This window comes from Lithobates pipiens, unplaced genomic scaffold (genome assembly GCF_037356315.1).
Source record: "Lithobates pipiens isolate NorthernLeopardFrog02 unplaced genomic scaffold, aLitPip1_a1.2 Scaffold_10, whole genome shotgun sequence".
Taxonomy (NCBI): Eukaryota; Metazoa; Chordata; class Amphibia; order Anura; family Ranidae; genus Lithobates; species Lithobates pipiens.
The window spans coordinates 2,520,396-2,546,562 of record NW_027507686.1 but is presented as its reverse complement, the minus strand read 5'-3'; the positions used below and the strand labels follow the sequence as shown (position 1 = coordinate 2,546,562).

The window sequence follows — 26,167 nt, the reverse complement described above, 5'->3', positions numbered from 1 at the left end:
AGTTCAATACAAAAGGTACAGGAGGGCCCGGCTCGTAGAGCTTACATTCTAAAGGGGGGGGGGGGGTGGTGGTACAAAAGGTAATAGCTGCAGAGAATGATTTGATAAGGGGGTGGCTCGGGGACAGTTGTTAGGTGGGAGTGGGATAGGCTTCCCTGAATAAATGAGTTTTCAGGGATCTCCTAAAGGTGGACAGGGTAGGGGCTGATCGGACAGACTGGGGCAGGGAGTTAAATCACACTTGTTTAATAATAAAAGTAAAAAGAACAAACGTAGTCAAAACATAGCCAAAGTTCAGTAACCGGAACGGATAGGCAGCCAAGCCAGGAGTCAGGGATCAATGTAGTGGAACAGCAAGCAGGATCTGGAGCCAGAAGGGATGTCAGCAAAGCAAGTCTTGAACAGGATTACAGGATATGTGATATTGACCAAGGCGAAGGCAGAGAACCTCTGGACTGACTGGTTTAAGTAGGCAGGACTGACGAGCAGGATATCATCAACAGCTGAGTAACTGTGAAGAGATAGGAGCTGGCAATAAGCCGACAGCTGAGTGGCCAGCTCAGAGAAGGAAGGGCTGAGCCCAGCCCTGACAGCTATCTAGTGTGGGGTGTATGAACCACTGTGTATTTTACATTTTTCTACATGTACTGACGGCAGTGCCTACGAATGTGTTTTTTAATGTAATTTTCTATTATGTTGCCTTCTTTAATGTTCATTAAAACATGCAGGGGCGGACTGACAACTCATGGGGCCCCCGGGCAATAGGAGATTATGGGGCCCCCAGGCAATCAGAGATTATGGGGTCACACAGTATAAAATCACACAGGTTACACATACATGTACACACAGTATACACAGACATGTTTCTATTGTCTGAGAAGGTACTGGAGAGGTGGGGCAGCTATAATCTCAGGATTTTTAGACCAAAAGGATGTCGGTAAGGGACATTTCAGATGGCAGATGTAAAAAAAACACAGATTTTTATATACTGTCCATGGTTTTACTGAGGCTGGCGACCCTGATGGGGCCCCCTAGTGGCCCGGGGGCCCTCGGGCAGTGCCCGAGTTGCTGAATGGTCAGTCCGCCCCTGTAAACATGACAGAGCCTCGCACTCGAAGCAGCGTTCCCAGCGGCATTACAATCTCAGATTTATCCCTAAGGGGGAATGCTTGTCATGACATTCCTGTTAACTCGGGGGGTCATGACGTTGAGGCGAGCGACCAGTTTGCTCCTTGGTGGTGGGACTCAGCACATTTCCCACATTGATGTTATATATGTCGCGCTCTTTTTTTCACCGGATATATGCACCTATATTGACATTCCATCAGTGTTTGGGGCTATTCCTGATTTTATATACATTTTACTGAATTTTATGGTATGTCAATATTTGATTGCGATACACTCTCTCTTTTTGTATATTGGTCATAGAGGTATCGTGAAAATTGCCTACAGTGCTCAGCTTACATCTATGCTGGTCTAATTCAGAATTTGGGTTGCGCTGATTGGTTTTCCCTTAATACTTTAATGCAGGGGTCTTCAAACTATGACCCTCCAGTTGTTCAAGAACTACAATTCCCATCATGTCTAGTCATGTCTGTGAATGTCAGAGTTTTACAAAGCCTTGTGGGATGTATAGTTCCACAACAGCTGGAGAGCCTTAGTTTGAAGATCCCTGGTTTAATGGATGGGTGGGTGCCTGCAGAGGCGGACTGACCATTCGGGCACTCGGGCACTGCCCGAGGGACCCATGCCACCAAGGGGCCCCATCAGGGTTGCCAGCCCCAATAAAACCAGGGACAGTATGTAAAAATTTGTGTTTTTAAAAAAAAATCCCAAGATTATAGCTGCCCTGCCTCTCCAGTACCCTTTTCAGTGTGTGTATGTGTATTCTGTGTGTGTATACTGTGTGTGTATTTTGTGTGTCTGTGTGTATACTGTATGTGTCTGTGTATACTGTATAGGCCCCATAATCTCCTATTGCCCCATGTGTTGTCAGTCTGCCCCTGAGTGCCTGTATGTAGGGGGTGCAACTGGTTGAAGAGAAGGGCTGGCATAGGGTAAAGAAGAGGGAGCAGTTACTAAGGAGGATCTTTGTGGAATTGTTGCAGGTAGCAGAGAAGAGGCAGATGGGTTAAAGGCAGGAAAGGTGCAGCAAGTGGAAACAGGATACTGATATATAGTTGGTAGTAGGGTATATTGGGCTGTGACTGTGGTTGCTGTGGGTGATGGAGAAAGAGACCACTGAGCAGGTTGCCCTGGGTGATGGAGAAAGAGACCACTGAGCAGGTTGTCATGGGTGATGGAGAAAGAGACCACTGAGCAGGTTGTCATGGGTGATGGAGAAAGAGACCACTGAGCAGGTTGCCATGGGTGATGGAGAAAGAGACCACTGAGCAGGTTGCCATGGGTGATGGAGAAAGAGACCACTGAGCAGGTTGCCATGGCTGATGGAAAAAGAGACCACTGAGTAGGTTGCCTTGGTTGGAGAAAGAGACCACTGAGCAGGTTGCCTTGGTACGAGAAAGAGACCACTGAGCAGGTTGCCTTGGTTGGAGAAAGAGACCACTGAGCAGGTTGCCTTGGTACGAGAAAGAGACCACTGAGCAGGTTGCCATGGGTGATGGAGAAAGAGACCACTGAGTAGGTTGCCTTGGTTGTAGAAAGAGACCACTGAGCAGGTTGCCTTGGTTGGAGAAAGAGACCACTGAGTAGGTTGCCTTGGTTGGAGAAAGAGACCACTGAGTAGGTTGCCTTGGTTGGAGAAAGAGACCACTGAGCAGGTTGCCGTGGGTGATGGAGAAAGAGACCACTGAGCAGGTTGCCTTGGTTGGAGAAAGAGACCACTGAGTAGGTTGCCTTGGTTGGAGAAAGAGACCACTGAGTAGGTTGCCTTGGTTGGAGAAAGAGACCACTGAGTAGGTTGCCTTGGTTGGAGAAAGAGACCACTGAGCAGGTTGCCGTGGGTGATGGAGAAAGAGACCACTGAGCAGGTTGCCTTGGTTGGAGAAAGAGACCACTGAGTAGGTTGCCTTGGTTGGAGAAAGAGACCACTGAGTAGGTTGCCTTGGTTGGAGAAAGAGACCACTGAGTAGGTTGCCTTGGTTGGAGAAAGAGACCACTGAGCAGGTTGCCGTGGGTGATGGAGAAAGAGACCACTGAGCAGGTTGCCTTGGTTGGAGAAAGAGACCACTGAGCAGGTTGCCTTGGCTGGAGAAAGAGACCACTGAGCAGGTAGGTCTCTGGCAGTTAGACATGTGCACAACAAAAAAATATGTTTCGTTTTGTTTTGTTTCTTTACGTTTCCTTTGATTCATAATTTTGTAAGATGCAAGTTTTTATATTTGGACTCATTCGTATTTTCGTAACAGATATATTTTTGCTGATACAAAATGATTTGTAATTCTGTTCCAGTCTAACTTTCTTTGATTAGAAATTTGTAATTTTGTTAGATAATAATTTTTCCTTAATTAGTACACTACTCCCAATTTAGTAATTGTTACTTTTGTGAGATTGCCTTTTTCGTTGATTCGTACTTTCGCAGGAAACAAAGAATAATAATCCTAGGCTTGCTCTTCTAATAAGCCCTGGACTTACTCCAGTCCACTCCCTCAGTCACCAGACCCGACTCCGTCTCCTCCTCAACTGAATCTAAAGATTCAGGAATGCCGTGCGACTCCGACACAAAAGAGATAAGCTGATTGGCTAAAGATATTAAGTAAGATTCCTCACTCACTAATACACTTCCCATTCGAAAGAACGATTTGAGAAGATGAAATTCCGAACATACGAAATTCCGAACATACATATTAATATACACTTATGCCGCGTACACACGATCAAACAAGCGGGTGGAAAAGTCCGGCAAACTCAAGTCCGCCAAACAATCCCCCTGTATGTAGCCTCCGGCATACTTTTTTGACCCGAAAGTACGGCGGACTTAGAATGTAGTTTTACACTCCAATCTTCCCGCCGGACTCGCATTTCGGCGGACAATCCGGCCGTGTGTATGCCAGTCCGCCGTACTTTTGAAATGAACGGACTTTTCCCGCCTGGAGAAAAGTCCGCTTATTTCGAGCTGGTCTCCAGGTAGGCAGGGCCCGCGAAAGAGACGTCGCTGGCCCCGCCACCTGGTATGGACTTAAAGGGGAACCCCAACGCCGAAAAAATCGGCGTGGGGGTCCCCCCAAAGTCCACAACAGACCCTTGTCCGAGCACGCTACCCGGCCGGCCAGGAAAGGAGGGGTGAGCGAGCGCCCCCCCTCCTGAGCCCTCAACATGGGGGGTGCCCCACCCCAAAGCACCTTGTCCCCATGTTGATGAGGACAAGGGCCTCTTCCCGACAACCCTGGCCGTTGGTTGTCGGGGTCTGCGGGCGGGGGGCTTATCGGAATCCGGGAGCCCCCTTTAATAAGGGGGCCCCCGGATACCGGCCCCCCACCCTATGTGAATGAGTATGGGGTACAATGTACCCCTACCCATTCACCTGTAAAATAAAGTACAAAAAAAACACAACACACAAGATAAAATAATTTATTGCACAGCTCTGGGGGTCTTCCGTCTTCGGGGGTCTTCTCGCCGGACTCCTCCGCTATCTTCTTGTAGCTCTTTTACTAGCGGAGGAGCCCGGCATTCTTCTTCGTCGCCGCAGCCTCTTCGGGGGTCTTGTTCCCCTCTTCGGTTCTTCTGCCGGGTCACCGCGCCTTCTTATATCTCTTTTACAGGCGGTGGCCCGGTCTTCTGTCGCCGCCGCCTTCCGTTCTTCTTCTTCTTCTCCTGGAGATGTTGACTCGACATTCTCTCCGGCCGCAATGCCAGGGACGCGCTGCGCTGCGACTTATATAGGGACAAGGGGCGGTGTCACGTGGGTTGATGTCACATGGCGACAGTCCCAGCATCCTCCGGGACTGTGACATCGTAAGGGGCGGGGTCACCATGTGACACCAACCCATGTGACATCAACCCATGTGACACCGCCCCTTGTCCCTATATAAGTCGCAGCGCAGCGCGTCCCTGGCATTGCGGCCGGAGAGAACGTCGAGTCAACATCTCCAGGAGAAGAAGAAGAAGAAGAAGAAGAAGAAGAAGAAGAAGAACGGAAGGCGGCGGCGGCGACAGAAGACCGGGCCACCGCCTGTAAAAGAGCTATAAGAAGGCGCGGTGGCCCGGCAGAAGAACCGAAGAGGGGGACAAGACCCCCGAAGTCGGAAGAAGAGGCCGCGGCGACGAAGAAGAATGCCGGGCTCCTCTGCTAGTAAAAGAGCTACAAGAAGATAGCGGAGGAGTCCGGCGAGAAGACCCCCGAAGACGGAAGACCCCCGGAGCTGTGCAATAAATTATTTTATCTCGTGTGTTGTGTTTTTTTTTGTACTTTATTTTACAGGTGAATGGGTAGGGGTACATTGTACCCCATACTCATTCACATAGGGTGGGGGGCCGGTATCCGGGGGCCCCCTTATTAAAGGGGGCTCCCAGATTCCGATAAGCCCCCCGCCCGCAGACCCCGACAACCAACGGCCAGGGTTGTCGGGAAGAGGCCCTTGTCCTCATCAACATGGGGACAAGGTGCTTTGGGGTGGGGCACCCCCCATGTTGAGGGCTCAGGAGGGGGGGCGCTCGCTCACCCCTCCTTTCCTGGCCGGCCGGGTAGCGTGCTCGGACAAGGGTCTGTTGTGGACTTTGGGGGGACCCCCACGCCGATTTTTTTCGACGTTTGCTGTTCCCCTTTAAGTCCATACCAGGAGGCGGGGCCAGCGACGTCTCCTTTGCGGGCCCCGCCTACCTGGAGACGCGCTCGAAATGAGCAGACTTTCCTCCGCGTGTGTGGGTGAGTCCGTTCATTTCAAAAGTAGGGCGGATAGTACGGCGGACTTAGTACGCCATATTAGTTCGCTGAAAAAGTGCCGTGTGTGGGCAAGTAGCCCGTTCGGAAAGTCCGACGGACAGTCTGGCAGTAAGTCCGCCAGACTAAGTACGTCGGACAGAGGGCTACGTGTGTACGCGGCTTTACACTGTCCATTCAAAAGAACGATTTGAGAACACGAACAAACAAAATCACGAACAGATGAATGAAAATACAAACATACGAAATTATGAACAGACAAAGGATTGAAAATACGAAATGTAAATCATTTGTTTTAGTTGTAATTTTCTTTCTTTTACTGTTTCGTATTTTCAAGTTTGTACGTTCATAAGTTCGTATTTTCGCACGTTCGTTATTTTGCTCATTCGGATTTTTCATATTTTGGTTCTTTCAGCTATTCGGATGTTCGAATTGATCCGAATGTACGAATACTAACAAATTCGTACGAAATTCTATTCGTTACGATGCAAATCGCACGTGTCTACTGGCAGCAGGAATGGGCTGTTGCAATCTGACGGAGGCCGAGTGTAATAATATCTGACCACATGACAGGTGATATAATTTGCTTCTCAGTGATTGCCGTATTCTAGTCTGCATCTCCCCCCAAGGTAATACATAAAACCTGGCCTGTTAGTGGGCCCTGAGGACAGGGTTGATGACCACTGCTCTAAGTGAACTGGGGGAACCATGTGGAATCCTATGGACTGTGCCAAGTTGTTCTGGGAGAAGGTAGAGCTATCCCCTGGAACCTTTACCTGAATCTATGGCTATGGCTAAAGTGAGATAAGAAGAAAAGTGATTGCTCTACTAGTCCCTGGGCCAACCACAACCTGGTAGACACAGATAAGCCACCGCAGTGGCTATCCCAGCCATGAGGGGGACTAGGCCTTGTCCTCATGCTACCAATGGGCTGTTGCTTCCTCATTGTCCGGAGAAGAGGTGATTAAGCAATACAGCAGAGTACCATTGCCATGGGAAATAGGTTTTGAAAATTGCATTGGTAGGGTGCTTGCACCTATAGGAGTAAATTGGACATATATTTATGCTCAAATATCTTGTTTGATTCCTAAAGCCTACATTTTTATTTTATTTTTTTGAGGCGGCAGCACACATATCCATCCTTGCTCTACTGACCTGTTTTTTCCCTGTCACAGGTGGACCGGACAGAAGTCATCAAAAGCAATCTGAATCCTGTCTTCTCCAAGGTCTTCACTGTGGATTATTATTTTGAGGAGGTGCAGAAGCTGCGGTTTGAGGTGTACGACATCCATGGACATTGCAGTATTGGATCAAGGGATGATGACTTCCTGGGTGGTGTGGAGATGACTCTGGGACAGGTAAAAACTCATGGATGATTCATGATATGATGGATATGATGCATATATAGTGGATATTTGAAGTGATGCTAAATTCTCTGCGACTCTTAGCAGGTTATGGGTTTTGGAAGGAATGTCTGGTGTCACCTATGATGTTCTGAGGTGTGAAATAACAGCATGCTTTTACCATACACTTCTATCCAGGTGTATCTAACCACTTCCGTATGCGCTCGGCGGAAGACATCATTATGACGAAACGTACGTCAGGGCGGAGTTACAGGAAGTGATGTTATTTTGCACAAGGCACTTTTTTATTATAAAGGAAATTCAGAGAAGAATTTTAAATAATGCTAATTAAGTCACACAATCTCACTTTAATTTTAATGTAATTGCATTTCAATCTCAATGTAATTGCACTTTGATGAGTGATGAAATGTGGGTATTGCACTTTCTTTATGTTATGTTTACGGTAAAAGCAAACTATTGGAACACCTACTGTATTGTATGCAGTAGCTATAGAGTTTTTTTTAGTTAGCATGGGTGAATTTGGTATAAATAGCTGGTTAACAGCAACAGCAAGAGCGTTGGTCATACCAAATTCTCCAGAAATCGAACCCCCTTCGGCTACCAAGTGTTGGATTTGACATTAATCCACATGCTGATGGTGGCAACACCGAGGCCAATGTTACTAAGTGTTCGGGATACTACCACCAGAGTTCAGGGCAGTTTGCAGAGTGGTAGTTGGTGCTCTGTGCTGAAACTCTGCCTATGCTGGATCCTTCAACTCCCCCCATGTGCACTACATGGTCCCCAGTTCCCCACATTTCGCAGCCTGCTGCACTGCCCTCTAGTGCCCCTTGGCCCACCCTCCATACTCCTTCCAGTCACCCCCAGCTGCCTACATTATGTGTGTTGAGGGCAGCACAATGGGCAATAAAATTTGTCCATCTCTTCATACGTGATTAGAATGAACAAATACATTCTCTTCCTTTCAAACTTGCATAGACTTTCCCGTTTCTTCCTTCTGCTATACTGAATTGTCAGTTGGAACTTGTTGTTCACTATGGGATAGAGAGTAGCTTAATGTTTGTTGCTCTGGTTGGTTATAAATGAGCCTTGTTGTATGAGTACTGAGGTCAGGATGTGGTCCCCAGTCAAACCACAATCTTCTAAGTTGCAGAAGCAAATGATCTCTATAGTGACCGCATGTACCTCTGGGTTATACACTGTTTTCTCATAGTATAAGGGCCCAGATGCTTCACTATTTCCACGAAGTGCAGGTTCCAGGCTAACCTTATGTGGTAACACGTGGATGCAATGTGCAGTGTTATAGGTTTAGAGAGGCACTCCAAGACTCAGATACAGTAGGTGGCAAAGCAAGTGCAGGACAGAGCACCACATTTCACTTAGCTTGCGTTGCCTTACGCTGCATTAAAACAATTCTGCAGGAATATTGTTTTCTTCCATTGTAATGCATTTACAGCCTCTTCTTAATTAATGGATTGCCCTAAAGTAATGCAGAATGCCACACTTTAACACGTTTGTGGTAACGTAATAGAACTGTATACTTTGAAGGGGCCCTAGGTTTAACTCCAGTTTTGTTGAGGCAAAGCAATCAGATCTGGGTAAACTGTATACCGTATATTGTTAGAGGTTTAACAGACCTTTTGCATATTTTGTGCTTTTATTTGCTTTGTCTTCTTTGCAGTTTTGGGTCATTAAATAATTGAAGTCATAAAGATGGCATGCACCCTGGCCCCCAACCTATGGTCACATGTGACCCTTTGGCACTTTCTTTGCTGCCTTCGGGGTGGTCCACGCTTCCCTACTGCCCTATAATAGCATTGGCTTCTAGCATTCTCATACCATGCCATGTTTCCAGCCTCCAACAACGCCCATACCATGTCTCAAATCTCTAACAACTCCCATACCATGTCTGTAGTCTCCAAAAACTCCCATACCATGTCTGCAGTCTCCAACAACTCCCACACCATGTCTGTAGTCTCCAACAACTCCCATACCATGTCTGTAGTCTTCAACGACTCCCATACCATGTCTGTAGTCTTCAACAACTCCCATACCATGTTTCCAGTCTCTTACAAATCCCATACCATGTCTGCAGTCTCCAATGACTCCCATACCATGTCTGTAGTCTCCAACAACTCCCACACCATGTTTCCAGTCTCTAACAAATCCCATACCATGTCTGCAGTCTCCAACGACTCCCATACCATGTCTCCAATCTCCAACAACTCCCATACCATGTCTCTAGTCTCAAACAAATCCCATACCATGCCATGTTTCCAGTCTCCAACAACTCCCATACCATGTCTGTAGTCTTCAACAACTCCCATACCATGTCTGCAGTCTCCAACGACTCCCATACCATGCCTGCAGTCTCCAACAACTCCCATACCATGCCTGCAGTCTCCAACGACTCCCATACCATATCTGTAGTCTTCAACAACTCCCATACCATGTCTGCAGTCTCCAACGACTCCCATACCATGTCTCTAGTCTCTTACAAATCCCATACCATGTCTGCAGTCTCCAATGACTCCCATACCATGTCTGTAGTCTCCAACGACTCCCATACCATGTCTCCAATCTCCAACAACTCCCATACCATGTCCATAGTCTCAAACAAATCCCATACCATGCCATGTTTCCAGTCTCCAACAACTTCCATACCACGTCTCCAGTTTCCAACAAATCCCATACCATGTTTCCAGTCTCCAACAACTCCCATAACGTGTCTACAGTATCCAACAGCTCCCATACCATGTCTTCAGTCTACAACAACTCCCATACCATGTCTCCAATCGCCAACAACTCCCATACCATGTTTCCAGTCTCTAACAAATCCCATGCCATGTCTGCAGCCTCCAATGACTCCCATACCATGTCTGCAGTCTCCAACAACTCTCATACCATGTCTCCAATCTCCAACAACTCCCATACCATGTCTGAAGTCTCCAACAACTCCCATGCCATGTCTCCAGTAATTGGCCATCTCTTGCAGTAGCCCATCGTCTTTGACCATAGCCTGTTGCTTGTTTACCATCTCTTATATCCAGAAGTTTTTTTGTAGTTCTAGATAGCGTAGGAAAGGGTTAGAACCCCTAAAAGGTTTGATTACACATGCCATAGCCATGATGCTTTGCTTCATGGCCACAGAAGGAATTATACCTTCTGTCACTTTCAGCAGGTGGGTGTAGTGCCAGCTGAGAGGAACCCATTCAAGTGAAGAGGGCAAATCTGTGAGTGCCCCAAGACCGTGTGCAATGGGGTTCAGAGGGTTAAAGCTGGTGTTGAGGCAATGCCTCCCTAATGCCTGTCAAATGCTCTCCGAACACGACTCGCTCTTCAGAGACCAAAACAAAAGTGAACGAGCCATCTCAGGTTTTTAATGCTGTCACCCTCTTTATTTGCTCTGTTGATGATTGTTTCTGGTATAGAAAGTGATGGGAACAGGGTATGTAGGGAAACGACCCTGAAAAGCAATACATATATAAAAAAAGGTTTTGGCTTTGGATACCCTGGCATTAGGAATGGTGCCTTCTTTCGGTGATATTGCCATTTAGTCTGGAGCGAGATACTTTTCCCTATACAGACCTCTTCAACCCTCAGCAAACATTAAAAGTCCATAAAGGCCTATTTACTTTGCTGTAGCACATAATATCCCTTGGATAAGTGTATAATAAGTTCCATAAACACAAGTGCTTTCAGCTTTCTTGGAAATGACAAAAGTGTATTGTGTTGCCAATGTACTTTTTTCGAGCAGTTATACCCCGGCACACCTCTGAGCACTCGGATATCTTTTGAGTGCATCGGCTGTTATGAATATGAGTGTTTTTTAAACCGCAGTCCTATTCCCATCCACTTATTTCCGCTCTCCTCATTTACGTCAATCTCAGTCTCTTATTATCTCTGCAGTCCATAAGCCGTGGCTCTTCTCTGACAATGACTGCACTGAGTTCACCTGCTCCTCCATTGTGCAAATACCTTTACTGATGCATCACTTCCCGATTAGAGCCCACATACTCAAAGCTGTAGCTATGGAGGGAAAGATTTGATTCAAGGACAATATTGAGTACAAATAATTCCAAATGCTTAAAAGCTTTAGTGAAAAAAATGGTACTCGGTGCTTTATGGTGGGCCAGATTACTGCACGACCAAAGCCCCCCATTCATAAAGTTGACGACCATAAAAGGTTCCAGACTGCCGCCCTGCTGGTCGGTGTGTTTTGGGTGGAATCTCATTGTTGTCCCTGCTGCAATGTTTGTGCATTTTTGTTGCTGGAATAGTATACTTACAGTGAAGCTCGAGGCTGGGCATCATCCCCTATCCTACTTTTTACCCCACTCCCGTGACGCACCCCCTGCCACCTTAAAAAAAACGTGTATACATACCTTTTGTTGTGAAGAGGTGGCATTGTTCTCTGCTTACTGAAGGTTTTTTTGCACTGAGACATAGAATGTAAAAAACCTTCAGCCTTTAAAAAAAACCTTCTGGCCGCAGGAAACCCTTGCCCATAATTACTTGTAACCGTACCCCACCATAGTGCAGAGGCAGCCAGGCACACTGCAACAATTCATTCACTCCAGCTCATTGATCAGTCTAGGGATTTGTATTTGTTGCTTAAATGAACTGAAGGGGGGGGGGGGGAGGAATCTAGGGTGGTGTCGGATACTCCAAAATGCTGAGACACAACTTGTCAAAGGACCGTTCCATTAACAGCAGCAGAACAGTTTATAGGACATATTTAGTGGATCAGAAGCAGCAATACGGGAGCAGACTTCAGGCTCATGACTGGGGACCATGGAGAAACTTGTGGAACAGACAGATTAAACTAGAACAGTCTGTAGGTTCACAACTGGGGACCATAAAGCAGCTTGTAGAACAAATAGGGTGCTCTACTCACAAAATCCTGGAACAAGATCCCTCCATAGGTGCAGCCTCTTGTAAGTAGCTCAGCATCCAGTTATTGGGGCTCCAGAGGCAGGCAGCCCCACTTCTGACACCTCACTGATCCCTCACTTTGGGGGAGAGACTCCAAACCACCAACTGGGCACACCTCTCAGGGATTGGCTGGGCATTGCTCAATATTCAGGCCGCTCATTTAAATGCTCCCACCCTTAACTCTAGAAACTTCTTCTAGAAGCAGGGGGAAGCAATCAAACTCCCGGTCAGTGCAGCCTTGAGAATTAAACAATCACTACCCTTCTGGCTACAGCAGGAGCCAAAAACTAAAATTACGGAGCAGCCTAACTAGGAGGATATCAACATATCACAGTACATTAGTGGGATGGTTAGTGGGAAGAATGTCCCTTACATTGGTGATCAGTGGGAAGAATGTTCCTTACATTGGTGATCAGTGGGAAGAATGTTCCTTACATTGGTGATCAGTGAGAAGAATGTTCCTTACATTGGTGATCAGTGAGAAGAATGTTCCTTACATTGGTGATCAGTGAGAAGAATGTTCCTTACATTGGTGATCAGTGAGAAGAATGTTCCTTACATTGGTGATCAGTGGGAAGAATGTTCCTTACATTGGTGATCAGTGGGAAGAATGTTCCTTACATTGGTGATCAGTGAGAAGAATGTTCCTTACATTGGTGATCAGTGAGAAGAATGTTCCTTACATTGGTGATCAGTGAGAAGAATGCTCCTTACATTGGTGATCAGTGGGAAGAATGTTCCTTACATTGGTGATCAGTGGGAAGAATGTTCCTTACATTGGTGATCAGTGGGAAGAATGTTCCTTACATTGGTGATCAGTGAGAAGAATGTTCCTTACATTGGTGATCAGTGGGAAGAATGCTCCTTACATTGGTGATCAGTGAGAAGAATGTTCCTTACATTGGTGATCAGTGAGAAGAATGTTCCTTACATTGGTGATCAGTGGGAAGAATGTTCCTTACATTGGTGATCAGTGAGAAGAATGTTCCTTACATTGGTGATCAGTGAGAAGAATGTTCCTTACATTGGTGATCAGTGAGAAGAATGTTCCTTACATTGGTGATCAGTGGGAAGAATGCTCCTTACATTGGTGATCAGTGAGAAGAATGTTCCTTACATTGGTGATCAGTGAGAAGAATGTTCCTTACATTGGTGATCAGTGAGAAGAATGTTCCTTACATTGGTGATCAGTGGGAAGAATGTTCCTTACATTGGTGATCAGTGGGAAGAATGTTCCTTACATTGGTGATCAGTGAGAAGAATGTTCCTTACATTGGTGATCAGTGGGAAGAATGTTCCTTACATTGGTGATCAGTGGGAAGAATGTTCCTTACATTGGTGATCAGTGAGAAGAATGTTCCTTACATTGGTGATCAGTGAGAAGAATGTTCCTTACATTGGTGATCAGTGAGAAGAATGTTCCTTACATTGGTGATCAGTGAGAAGAATGCTCCTTACATTGGTGATCAGTGGGAAGAATGTTCCTTACATTGGTGATCAGTGGGAAGAATGTTCCTTACATTGGTGATCAGTGGGAAGAATGTTCCTTACATTGGTGATCAGTGAGAAGAATGTTCCTTACATTGGTGATCAGTGGGAAGAATGCTCCTTACATTGGTGATCAGTGAGAAGAATGTTCCTTACATTGGTGATCAGTGGGAAGGAGGAGGAGGACACACCCAAGGAGCTCTCTGAGAACCACACCTTTTTTTCAAGCCTGGGCTTTGCCTGCTAGCTCAGCCCAGGAATAATGCCTGATCCTGGGGGAGGCCCTGGGATGGATTCCCCTGATGATACGGGGCCTAGTGAGGAGGAGGAGGTGGAGGATCTGTCTGTGGGTCCAGGCCCTGCTGAGAACGTGGATGCCTACAGACAGAAGATTGTTGACCGTTTTCGGGCAATCGGAAGGGCTGAGGAAAAACTTAAATCTTTAAAAGCTGAACATAAGAACTTCAAGACCAAGTATTTCCAGGCCTGGAGTAAAAACCGTTTGGCCATGAAGCCAGAGTTACAGCAAATGGAGGAGAAAGTAAAGAAACAATCTTTATTTTTGAATAAACTGAAGGACAGAAGCGGAGCTTTTGCTGAAAAGTTTAAAAATGAGAGGAGATTTTCCAGCCAGGCAGCGGTGAGTTCTGTGGATCAGCAGGTAACAGACAACCCGGCTTCATCTGTCTCTGCACCTCTCCCCCCATGTCAGGCTGGGGAATCGCCAGCGGCAACCAGCCAGGGGGTTGAGATTCAACATGGCACCCTACAGTTCATCCAGCAGATGGAGTCACCCCTGAGGGCAGACAGGTCTGTTGGTGAGCCATCGGAGGTCCCTGAGGATGAGCAGAGGGATTGCAGACCGGCAGAGCCAGCACTGGTGGAGGGATCCCAGTGCGCTGTATTGCCTCCATCCAACATGTCTGCCCCACCTGCTGTAGTGGATGATGTCCCAGCTGAGGAACAGAGAGGGAAGGCAATCTGCAAACAGCTGCCTGCTACAGAGAAACCCTCTGCAGACATGGAGGGAGAGCCCCTAGCAGAGGTGTCATCAGCCCACCAGAGCAATGTGGATGGATCTCCATCATGCACCCCACGCCTGGATTTTGCTGATACTGCTGAGACTTGTAGTTCCACAAGCAAGATGGCTGCCAGCTCCAGAGAGACTGTTTCTCCTTCACCTGGGCTGATTGATGCAGGTGGGGGAGGGGTTCAGCACAGTGCAGCATGTGAAGTGGAGACAGCCATGGAAGTCTCCTGCAGTGATTCACCTGTTGCTGTATTAGGACAACATTCACCCGGCTCAGCTGATGGTCCTGTCCTGATGGAGGAGAAGAGTCGGCCTGGAGGTGACGTGTGTACGGGGACAGCAGTGACTGAGGACACGGCAGGAACTATGAATGTGCCAGGAAATAATGACAGTAATAATATTGATAAGGCAGTGAATGTGGTGGGTGGAGGTGGAGGGGTTAATATTGCTGACCAAGATAAAAATGACATTTCTCTTTCTGCTCAGCAGAAGAAAGACTCGTCGATTGTACAGACCAAATCTGTACAATCTATATCTGCTGGAAATGTGCCAGAAGGCTCAAAACACACAAACGTCTCTTCTGCTGGGAGGAATATGGGGAGTTATGCGTCTGTTGTGGGGAGTCGCACCAAGGAGGGTGGGGGGAATGCTGTAAATATTGGTGGTCACAATATAGGGGGGTTTGGTGGTGGGATTGGTGGTGGGTATAGGAGGAGGAATGTGGTTCAGTTCAAGTGGGAGGGGGAGGGGACCCCACCAGTGAGGGGGAGGGTGGCAGAGTTGATTTTGGAAATGGGGTTTAAAGCTGTGGATATTTTTGCTTTAATTTGCCCAGTGGGAAGTTATGAATTTGATTTGTCTTTTGTAAAACCTGAGGGGTTGGATTTATTTTGGGAGCGACATAGGAGGTGCCAGGGCCTTTCGCAGTGGAGTGGTTTGGTGCCAAAGGTGATTTCCAGGCAGCCTCTGATAAAATCGGTGACCATCCTGGTGCGTAACGAATCAATACCAGAGGCTGATTTGATAGTATGGCTACGCCGATATGGTGAGGTCCTCACTCCACTGCGGAAGGTCCTGGATGAACATGGGATATGGACAGGGGCCTGGACGGTGTCACTAAAACTGGGGGTGCTGGGCAATGTAGTCCAACATCTGCCCTGCTCAGCTTTCCTGGGAAGAGATCGGCTGACTATATTTTACCAGGGACAGCCCAAAGTCTGCAATAAATGTGGTGAAAAGGGCCATTTTGCCTCTACCTGCACGCGTAAAAAGTGTTCGCTATGCCAGGGTCTGGACCATTTGGCAAGGGATTGTACCCAAATTCGGTGCAATCTGTGCCAACAGCTTGGCCATCCTTACAGTAAGTGTCCAGAGGCTTTACATAACCTGCCAGGATTGGAGGCTGAGCTGCAGAGGCTGGATAAGGAGGATCAGGCCGCTGTAACTGTTGTTGTCCCTCCTGTGTCTGTTCCATCTGTTTCAGGTTCTGTTTCCCCTGGTAATGTTGTCCCTGAGTCTGTCCCTCCTGTGTCTGTTCCATCTGTTTCAGGTTCTGTTTCCCCTGGTAATGTGGTCCCTGAGTCTGTCCCTCCTGTGTCAGTTCCATCTGTTGCTTCAGATTCTGTCCCCTCTAGTGATGTGGTCCCTAAGTCTGTCCCCCATGTGGTTGTCCCTATTCCTGCTGTACGTAGGTCCTCCAGACTAGCGGAGGCTGCTGGGGGGGCAGGTTTAGCGGATCTTCCTTCTCAGCCTCCAGTCCCTGTCCCTCGGCAGCGCAAACGTGGTCAGGGGGGTGTGGGGGTGCTGGATGGGGGTGGGGCTGATGGAAGGGTGTCCATATCCCATGTCTCGCCCTCTGTTGAGGGGGATTCGGATGATGAGGGGTGGGAGACGTTTAGGAGGAAGAAAAAGAAGAAGAGGAAGACAAATAAGGTGGTAATTTCTTCCTCAGAGTCGGACCCAGGAGGGGTTCCTCCTGGTAACCCTTTTTCAGTTTTGTCAGGTGATGGGATGTCTGATTTATCTTTTTCTTTATCATCCATGGATGAGGGGGAGTCACATAGTTTGAAGAGAGCTGTTTCTGGTGATGAGAGTGTGGTAAAGGTTAAGAAACGACTACCCCAATCATCCTGATGGCAGTTCCCACTCCGATAAAGGTGGCGACCATTAATGTCGCCAGCATGAAATCTGCAAGAGCTCGTGATATTGCCTTATTTTTGCTCAGCGAGTTTGATGCCGAGATTTTATTTTTGCAAGAGACCTGGCTCAATACTTTGGCCGATGTCCATCTAGCAAAAAGGGAGTGGAGATGCGGTCCCTCCTTTTGGTCTCTTGCGGCAGAGCCCTGCAGCGGAGTTGCGGTCCTTTTTAAAACCGATATGGTAACGTGCCGGCGGGTAATTGAGGTAGAGATTGGGAGATGCATGGTCTTGGACGTCTCTGTTAGGGGGCAGGACTTGCGCCTGATTAATATCTATGGACCGCAGTCAAGATGGGGCAGGAAATGCCTCCTCACAGAGATCAAGCCCTTCCTTTTTACGTCCCAGCAGGTTGTCTTTGGAGGTGATTTTAACACCATAATTAGGCCTGAAGACAGGAGAGGCTCCATAGACAGGCTGGCGTACGATAGCGTTTTTCTTAGAGATATGGTGAGACAAGCAGGCCTGGTAGATGTGCATATTAAGCACTGCCCTGGCAGCACGGGATTCACATTTCAGAGAGGGAATAGTCAGAGTAGGATAGATAGGTTTTTTTTAAAGGAGAACTCTGCTTTCTCGGCTCCTGAGTTGAGGGCGGTGGAGTTCTCTGACCACTGTATGCTGTCTGTGACTCTGAATGCCTCGGACACTCCACCCAGGGGAAGGGGTACCTGGAAACTGAATTCGGCTCTCCTGGAAGACGTAGAGGTAAGACAATCCTTTGAGGATTTTTTCCAGGCACAGGTTTCTATTCTGGACTTTTGCAGCACTAAGTCAGAGTGGTGGGAGCTTGTGAAACAAAGGGCGATTGGACTTTTCAAGGCCATAAGTAAGAAGAAGCAGCTTGGTATGTACATTGCCTACCAGCATTTGCGGAGGAAGCTTGATCGTCTTGTCTCGTATAGAGGAGATCTAGGGGAGATCTCTGAGGTGAAGTTTCTTCTTAGAAAGTGTCAATACGACCGGCATGCCTCCTTGGTTCTGGAGAGGGATTATGGAAAATATCACTCACCTGATCCTTACCAGAACTGTAAGCAAGGCATAGCAGTTAAGACGGTCATAGGCCTGAGGGATAGTACGGGTTCCCTGGTGAAGTCCAGATCAGGGATCCTGGAGATCTTCAGATTATATTATGCAGACCTTCTAGGAAGAAAGGACCTTTGTCGGGACAAGATGGAAAGCTTTCTGGATTCTACTCCAGGATTGGGAAATGGTACATTGCCTTTGATGGATTTGACAGAACCAATTTCAGTGTATGAGGTAGTTCATGCTATAGAGAAGCTGGCTACCAAAAAATCGCCTGGGCCAGATGGGTTGACAGCTGAGTTCTACAAGTGTTTTAAGTCCATTCTGGCTCCCTTTTTAGCGGAGGTTTATAACAGCTGTCTAGAAGAGGGTTCGCTCCCTCCCTCCATGAGGCAATCAGCTGTGATTCTTCTGTCAAAAGGTAAAGACCCCTCAATGATTGAGAACTGGCGCCCCATCAGTCTTCTCAATGTTGATAGAAAGATCTTGGCGAAGATTCTTTTTTGGCGCTTGTCGTCAGTGGCAGGCGATTTGTTGTCCAGTCATCAGCACTGCTCGGTCCAAGGTAGAAGTACCTTTTCAGCGGTTTTAGCTGTCCGGGAGGCTTTGGAGCGATGCAGGGCTGCTGGATGGAGAAAGTACTTGCTGGCATTGGATCAGGCGAAGGCTTTTGATAGAGTCAATCACGAGTACCTGTATTTGCTACTTGGTAGATACGGCCTGCAGGGGAGGTTTATAGATTGGCTGAAGACATTATATAAAGGGGCTGAGAGCTTCCCACTGGTTAATGGTTGGGTTGGACGGCCTTTTGAGGTTGGCTCTGGTGTGCGCCAGGGATGTCCTCTGAGCCCCCTGTTATATGTATTCGCAATCGACCCCTTCATAAGAAGGCTAGAGAGTGGATCTTTGTGCGGGGTGCCTTTGGGCATTGCTGGTGTGCCACCTTTGAAGGTCGTGGCCTATGCCGATGATGTGTCTGTTATTGTCTCTGGAACGGAGGAGGCGCAGGAGGTGGTCTCTATGATAGAGCAGTACACGGAGGCTTCTGGTTCTAAAGTCAACCATGAAAAGAGTGAAGTTTTCTGGATGGGTGAGGAAGGTGAAAGCTTCGAACTTCCGGATGCCTTCCCAGAGCCCCAGCAGGAAATTAAAGTGTTGGGCATCAAATTTGGTCCTGGTGACTATGGTCATCGAAATTGGGAAAGCAGGTTGGTGTGTGCCAATGCCAAAGTAGCAAGCTGGAAGAAATGGAAGCTTTCATTGAGGGAGAGGGTTGACTTGATCAAAACGTACCTGGTCCCAATTTTTTTATATGTCAGCTTCGTCTGTATCTTGCCAGTATCTCTCTATGCAAGGGTGTACAGCTGCTTTTTCCAACTGTTATGGGGAAGTAGGCTGAACCTGATCAAACGCAATGTAACTTACCTGTCTAGGCGGGAGGGTGGCCTAGGAATGGTCAACCCAATAGTTTTCTTTTCTCTGCTGTTTTTAAAGTACAATCTTGGTAACATGCTAGCAGAGAACCCGCCGGGATGGGTGGGTATTTTTCAATCTTGTTTTAGGCCTTTTCTGCGATGCTGGGAAGATGGCGGGCCAGTGAAAAGTCTGAGAGTCCGACATGGCAAGCTCCCGGCTTATGTTGCCCCGTGTCTGAAAATACTTCGGCAGTGGCAGGTGACAGTGGAGGATATCAAGTCCCTCCCCAGGAAGCTTCTGGAGAAGAGGATTTTGGCCTCCGCTTTCAGTGTGTCACTGGCCTTAAGGGATTGCCCAGGCTCTGTAATGAGGGAGGGGTTGCGTTTAATCAATTTAGAAAGAATCCCCTTGAAGTTTAGGGATCAAGCCTGGCTCGCCTTCCATGGAAGGCTCTATGTGAGAGGGAACTTGAAGCATCGCCCTGTGGATGATCGGGATTGTCCTAGAGCGGAGTGTGTTGGTAAAGTGGAGTCTATGGACCACTTTTTGCTCCAGTGTCCCTTTAACATAGAGGTGTATAAAAGGGTGGGGAGGGCTCTAGGCATCCCCTTTTTCTATCGCATGAGTTATGCGGAGTGGGTGTATGGGGCATTCCCGACTCACTGGGATTTTGATTTGGATACACTGTTTTTAGTTAGTATAGTTGTCCGTTACTTCACATGGAATGCACGGTGCCAGATTACCCTGCGGAAGAAAGTCCTCTCTGTTGAGGTGGTGGTGCACGATATTCTGGGTGAGGTTGGGAAAATTCGGGGTCTTGAGAAGGGCAGGGAGCCTCGGGCAGTCTGGATAAGGGCGTGGAGGAATATCAGACCTGCCTTTGGGGAACTGCCCATCTCTGGGTGAGGAGCTCTTTTCTTTTTCTGGTTCTTTCACTCCCTTAGCTTTTGTTGGTTAGTATCTTCTTTTTGAAGAAGGGCTGCATGCATAATGGGTGCGGGATTGTTTCTTAACCTCACAAGTTTGATATCTGGTGTAATGGCGTGAGTCGTAATAGGATTTATGTTATTGCTGGAAAGTATTTTTTTTTTTTTGGTTTGAGAGCAGTTTTGCTATATTTATTTTAATTTATGTAAATATGTATATATTTATGTATATTTATATATTGTGATTTTATGCTTAATGATTGCAAGACTTTTAATAAAGAAAAATTGAGAAGAATGTTCCTTACATTGGTGATCAGTGAGAAGAATGTTCCTTACATTGGTGATCAGTGGGAAGAATGCTCCTTACATTGGTGATCAGTGAGAAGAATGTTCCTTACATTGGTGATCAGTGAGAAGAATGTTCCTTACATTGGTGATCAGTGAGAAGAATGTTCCTTACATTGGTGATCAGTGAGAAGAATGTTCCTTACATTGGTGATCAGTGAGAAGAATGTTCCTTACATTGGTGATCAGTGAGAAGAATGTTCCTTACATTGGTGATCAGTGAGAAGAATGTTCCTTACATTGGTGATCAGTGAGAAGAATGTTCCTTACATTGGTGATCAGTGGGAAGAATGTTCCTTACATTGGTGATCAGTGGGAAGAATGTTCCTTACATTGGTGATCAGTGAGAAGAATGTTCCTTACATTGGTGATCAGTGAGAAGAATGTTCCTTACATTGGTGATCAGTGGGAAGAATGTTCCTTACATTGGTGATCAGTGAGAAGAATGTTCCTTACATTGGTGATCAGTGAGAAGAATGTTCCTTACATTGGTGATCAGTGAGAAGAATGTTCCTTACATTGGTGATCAGTGGGAAGAATGTTCCTTACATTGGTGATCAGTGGGAAGAATGTTCCTTACATTGGTGATCAGTGGGAAGAATGTTCCTTACATTGGTGATCAGTGAGAAGAATGTTCCTTACATTGGTGATCAGTGAGAAGAATGTTCCTTACATTGGTGATCAGTGAGAAGAATGTTCCTTACATTGGTGATCAGTGAGAAGAATGTTCCTTACATTGGTGATCAGTGGGAAGAATGTTCCTTACATTGGTGATCAGTGAGAAGAATGTTCCTTACATTGGTGATCAGTGAGAAGAATGTTCCTTACATTGGTGATCAGTGAGAAGAATGTTCCTTACATTGGTGATCAGTGAGAAGAATGTTCCTTACATTGGTGATCAGTGGGAAGAATGTTCCTTACATTGGTGATCAGTGGGAAGAATGTTCCTTACATTGGTGATTAGTGAGAAGAATGTTCCTTACATTGGTGATCAGTGAGAAGAATGTTCCTTACATTGGTGATCAGTGGGAAGAATGTTCCTTACATTGGTGATCAGTGGGAAGAATGTTCCTTACATTGGTGATTAGTGAGAAGAATGTTCCTTACATTGGTGATCAGTGAGAAGAATGTTCCTTACATTGGTGATCAGTGAGAAGAATGTTCCTTACATTGGTGATCAGTGAGAAGAATGTTCCTTACATTGGTGATCAGTGAGAAGAATGTTCCTTACATTGGTGATCAGTGAGAAGAATGTTCCTTACATTGGTGATCAGTGGGAAGAATGTTCCTTACATTGGTGATCAGTGGGAAGAATGTTCCTTACATTGGTGATCAGTGAGAAGAATGTTCCTTACATTGGTGATCAGTGGGAAGAATGTTCCTTACATTGGTGATCAGTGGGAAGAATGTTCCTTACATTGGTGATTAGTGAGAAGAATGTTCCTTACATTGGTGATCAGTGAGAAGAATGTTCCTTACATTGGTGATCAGTGAGAAGAATGTTCCTTACATTGGTGATCAGTGAGAAGAATGTTCCTTACATTGGTGATCAGTGAGAAGAATGTTCCTTACATTGGTAATCAGTGAGAAGAATGTTCCTTACATTGGTGATCAGTGAGAAGAATGTTCCTTACATTGGTGATCAGTGGGAAGAATGCTCCTTACATTGGTGATCAGTGGGAAGAATGTTCCTTACATTGGTGATCAGTGAGAAGAATGTTCCTTACATTGGTGATCAGTGGGAAGAATGTTCCTTACATTGGTGATCAGTGAGAAGAATGTTCCTTACATTGGTGATCAGTGGGAAGAATGCTCCTTACATTGGTGATCAGTGGGAAGAATGTTCCTTACATTGGTGATCAGTGAGAAGAATGTTCCTTACATTGGTGATCAGTGGGAAGAATGTTCCTTACATTGGTGATCAGTGGGAAGAATGTTCCTTACATTGGTGATCAGTGGGAAGAATGCTCCTTACATTGGTGATCAGTGGGAAGAATGTTCCTTACATTGGTGATCAGTGAGAAGAATGTTCCTTACATTGGTGATCAGTGGGAAGAATGTTCCTTACATTGGTGATCAGTGGGAAGGAGGAGGAGGACACACCCAAAGAGCTCTCTGTGAGAACCACCCATTTTTCAAGCCTGGGCCTTGCCTGCTAGCTCGGCCCAGGAATAATGCCTGATCCTGGGGGAGGCCCTGAGATGGATCCCCCTGATGACACGGGGCCCAGTGAGGAGGAGGTGGAGGATCTGTCTGTGGGTCCGGGCCCTGGTATGGATGCCAGCGTTTTCAGCCTTAAGGTTGTTAATCGCTTTAGGGCGATTGGGAGAGCGGAGGAGAAACTTAAAGTTTTGAGAGTGGAGCTTAAAAACTTCAAAGCCAAATACTTCCAGGCCTGGAGTAAGAATCGCACCGCCATGAAGCCTGAGCTACAGGAATTAGAGGAAAAAGTAAAGCAGCAAACTTTATTGTTGGGAAAACTAAAAGAAAAAAGTGGAGCATTTAAAGAAAAGTTTGAAAACGAGAGAAGGTTTGTCAGCCAGTCCTCAGCATGTTCAGTGGATCAGCCTCAGCATATGGATGACCCGGGTCCATCTGCCTCTGCTCCTCTCCCCCCATGTAAGGCCTTGGAGTCGCCGGCGGCAACCAGCCAGGGGGTTGAGAGTGAGAATGGCACCCTGACCTTCATCCAGCGGATGGAATCCCCCCTGAGAGGAGACAAGCTTGTAATGTCTGATAATCCATCAGAGGTCCCGGAGGATGTTCAGAAAAATCAGCCAGGGAATGAGGATGAACCTGCACCAAATCCCCTGAACATGGATGTTGCTGCACCTGCATGTGCTGAGACCTGTAGTCCCTCTATCAAGTTTGCTGTTTCACACACTGTGTCTGACACCTGCAATGTGATTGCCTCACCTGAGCCTCTCTATGTTCCAGCAGAGCTGATTGATTCTGGTGGGGGAGGGGGTCAGAATACTGCACCATGTGCAGTGGAAGCCATGGATGTGTCAGTCCAGCCTGCACTGTCCACTGCAGAAAGCCCTGTCCTGATGGAAGAGAACAGGCCAGCTGAAGATTCCACCAGCACAGCAGTGGGAACTGACACTGCTGGGAAGACTGCAGGACATGTGAATATACCAGCAAGCATTAACAATGACAGTCATGATAAAACAATGAATGTGGTGGGTGGTGGTGGTGATGGTGAAGGGGTTAATACTGCTGGGAAAAACAAAAATGACATTTCTCTCTCTGCTCAGAGGAAAGACTCATCGATTGTACAGACCAAATCTGTACAATCGATATCTGCTAAAGATGTCTCAGACAGTTCAAAACACACAAATATCTCTTCTGCTGGGAGGAATATGGGGAGTTATGCGTCTGTTGTGGGGAGTCGCACCAAGGAGGGTGGGGGGAATGCTGTAAATATTGGTGGTCACAATATAGGAGGGTTTGGTGGTGGGATTGGTAGTGGGTATAGGAGGAGGAATGTGGTTCAGTTCAAGTGGGAGGGGGAGGGGACCCCACCAGTGAGGGGGAGGGTGGCTGAGTTGATTTTGGAAATGGGGTTTAAAGCTGTGGATATTTTTGCTTTGATTTGCCCAGTGGGGAGTTATGAATTTGATTTATCTTTTGTAAAACCTGAGGGGTTGGACTTATTTTGGGAGCGACATAGGAGGTGCCGGGGCCTTTCGCAGTGGAGTGGTTTGGTGCCAAAGGTGATTTCCAGGCAGCCTCTGATAAAATCGGTGACCATCCTGGTGCGCAACGAATCCATACCAGAGGCTGATTTGATAGTATGGCTACGCCGATATGGTGAGGTCCTCACTCCACTGCGGAAGGTCCTGGATGAACATGGGATATGGACAGGGGCCTGGACGGTGTCACTAAAACTGGGGGTGCTGGGCAATGTAGTCCAACATCTGCCCTGCTCAGCTTTCCTGGGAAGAGATCGGCTGACTATATTTTACCAGGGACAGCCCAAAGTCTGCAATAAATGTGGTGAAAAGGGCCATTTTGCCTCTACCTGCACGCGTAAAAAGTGTTCGCTATGCCAGGGTCTGGACCATTTGGCAAAGGATTGTACCCAAATTCGGTGCAATCTGTGCCAACAGCTTGGCCATCCTTACAGTAAGTGTCCAGAGGCTTTACATAACCTGCCAGGATTGGAGGCTGAGCTGCAGAGGCTGGATAAGGAGGATGAGGCCGCTGTAACTGTTGTTGTCCCTCCTGTGTCTGTTCCATCTGTTTCAGGTTCTGTTTCCCCTGGTAATGTTGTCCCTGAGTCTGTCCCTCCTGTGTCAGTTCCATTTGTTTCAGGTTCTGTTCCCCCTGGTAATGTTGTCCCTGAGCCTGTCCCTCCTGTGTCTGTTCCATCTGTTGCTTCAGATTCTGTCCCCTCTAGTGATGTGGTCCCTAAGTCTGTCCCCCATGTGGTTGTCCCTATTCCTGCTGTACGTAGGTCCTCCAGACTAGCGGAAGCTGCTGGGGGGGCAGGTTTAGCGGATCTTCCTTCTCAGCCTCCAGTCCCTGTCCCTCGGCAGCGCAAACGTGGTCAGGGGAATGTGGGGGTGCTGGATGGGGGTGGGGCTGATGGAAGGGTGTCCATATCCCATGTCTCACCCTCTGTTGAGGGGGATTCAGATGATGAGGGGTGGGAGACGTTTAGGAGGAAGAAAAAGAAGAAGAGGAAGACAAATAAAGTAGTTATTTCTTCCTCAGAGTCGGACCCAGGAGGGGTTCCTCCTGGTAACCCTTTTTCAGTTTTGTCAGGTGATGGGATGTCTGATTTATCTTTTTCTTTATCATCCATGGATGAGGGGGAGTCACATAGTTTGAAGAGAGCTGTTTCTGGTGATGAGAGTGGGGCAAAGGTTAAGAAACGACTACCCCAATCATCCTGATGGCAGTTCCCACTCCGATAAAGGTGGCGACCATTAATGTCGCCAGCATGAAATCTGCAAGAGCTCGTGATATTGCCTTATTTTTGCTCAGCGAGTTTGATGCCGAGATTTTATTTTTGCAAGAGACCTGGCTCAATACTTTGGCCGATGTCCATCTAGCAAAAAGGGAGTGGAGATGCGGTCCCTCCTTTTGGTCTCTTGCGGCAGAGCCCTGCAGCGGAGTTGCGGTCCTTTTTAAAACCGATATGGTAACGTGCCGGCGGGTAATTGAGGTAGAGATTGGGAGATGCATGGTCTTGGACGTCTCTGTTAGGGGGCAGGACTTGCGCCTGATTAATATCTATGGACCGCAGTCAAGATGGGGCAGGAAATGCCTCCTCACAGAGATCAAGCCCTTCCTTTTTACGTCCCAGCAGGTTGTCTTTGGAGGTGATTTTAACACCATAATTAGGCCTGAAGACAGGAGAGGCTCCATAGACAGGCTGGCGTACGATAGCGTTTTTCTTAGAGATATGGTGAGACAAGCAGGCCTGGTAGATGTGCATATTAAGCACTGCCCTGGCAGCACGGGATTCACATTTCAGAGAGGGAATAGTCAGAGTAGGATAGATAGGTTTTTTTTAAAGGAGAACTCTGCTTTCTCGGCTCCTGAGTTGAGGGCGGTGGAGTTCTCTGACCACTGTATGCTGTCTGTGACTC

General features: G+C 47.1%; 1 protein-coding gene across 3 annotated transcripts in view; it reads left to right on the top strand.

Annotated features, from left to right (window-relative positions):
- Nucleotides 1-26,167, top strand: part of CPNE7 (copine 7) — a 182,749-nt gene that overhangs the window by 53,303 nt on the left and 103,279 nt on the right. For all 3 annotated transcript variants that reach the window (XM_077451008.1, XM_077451007.1, XM_077451011.1), the window contains one exon: nucleotides 7,015-7,197. In XM_077451008.1, the coding sequence (XP_077307134.1) occupies nucleotides 7,015-7,197 (183 nt within the window). The remainder of the gene's footprint in view (nucleotides 1-7,014; nucleotides 7,198-26,167) is intronic.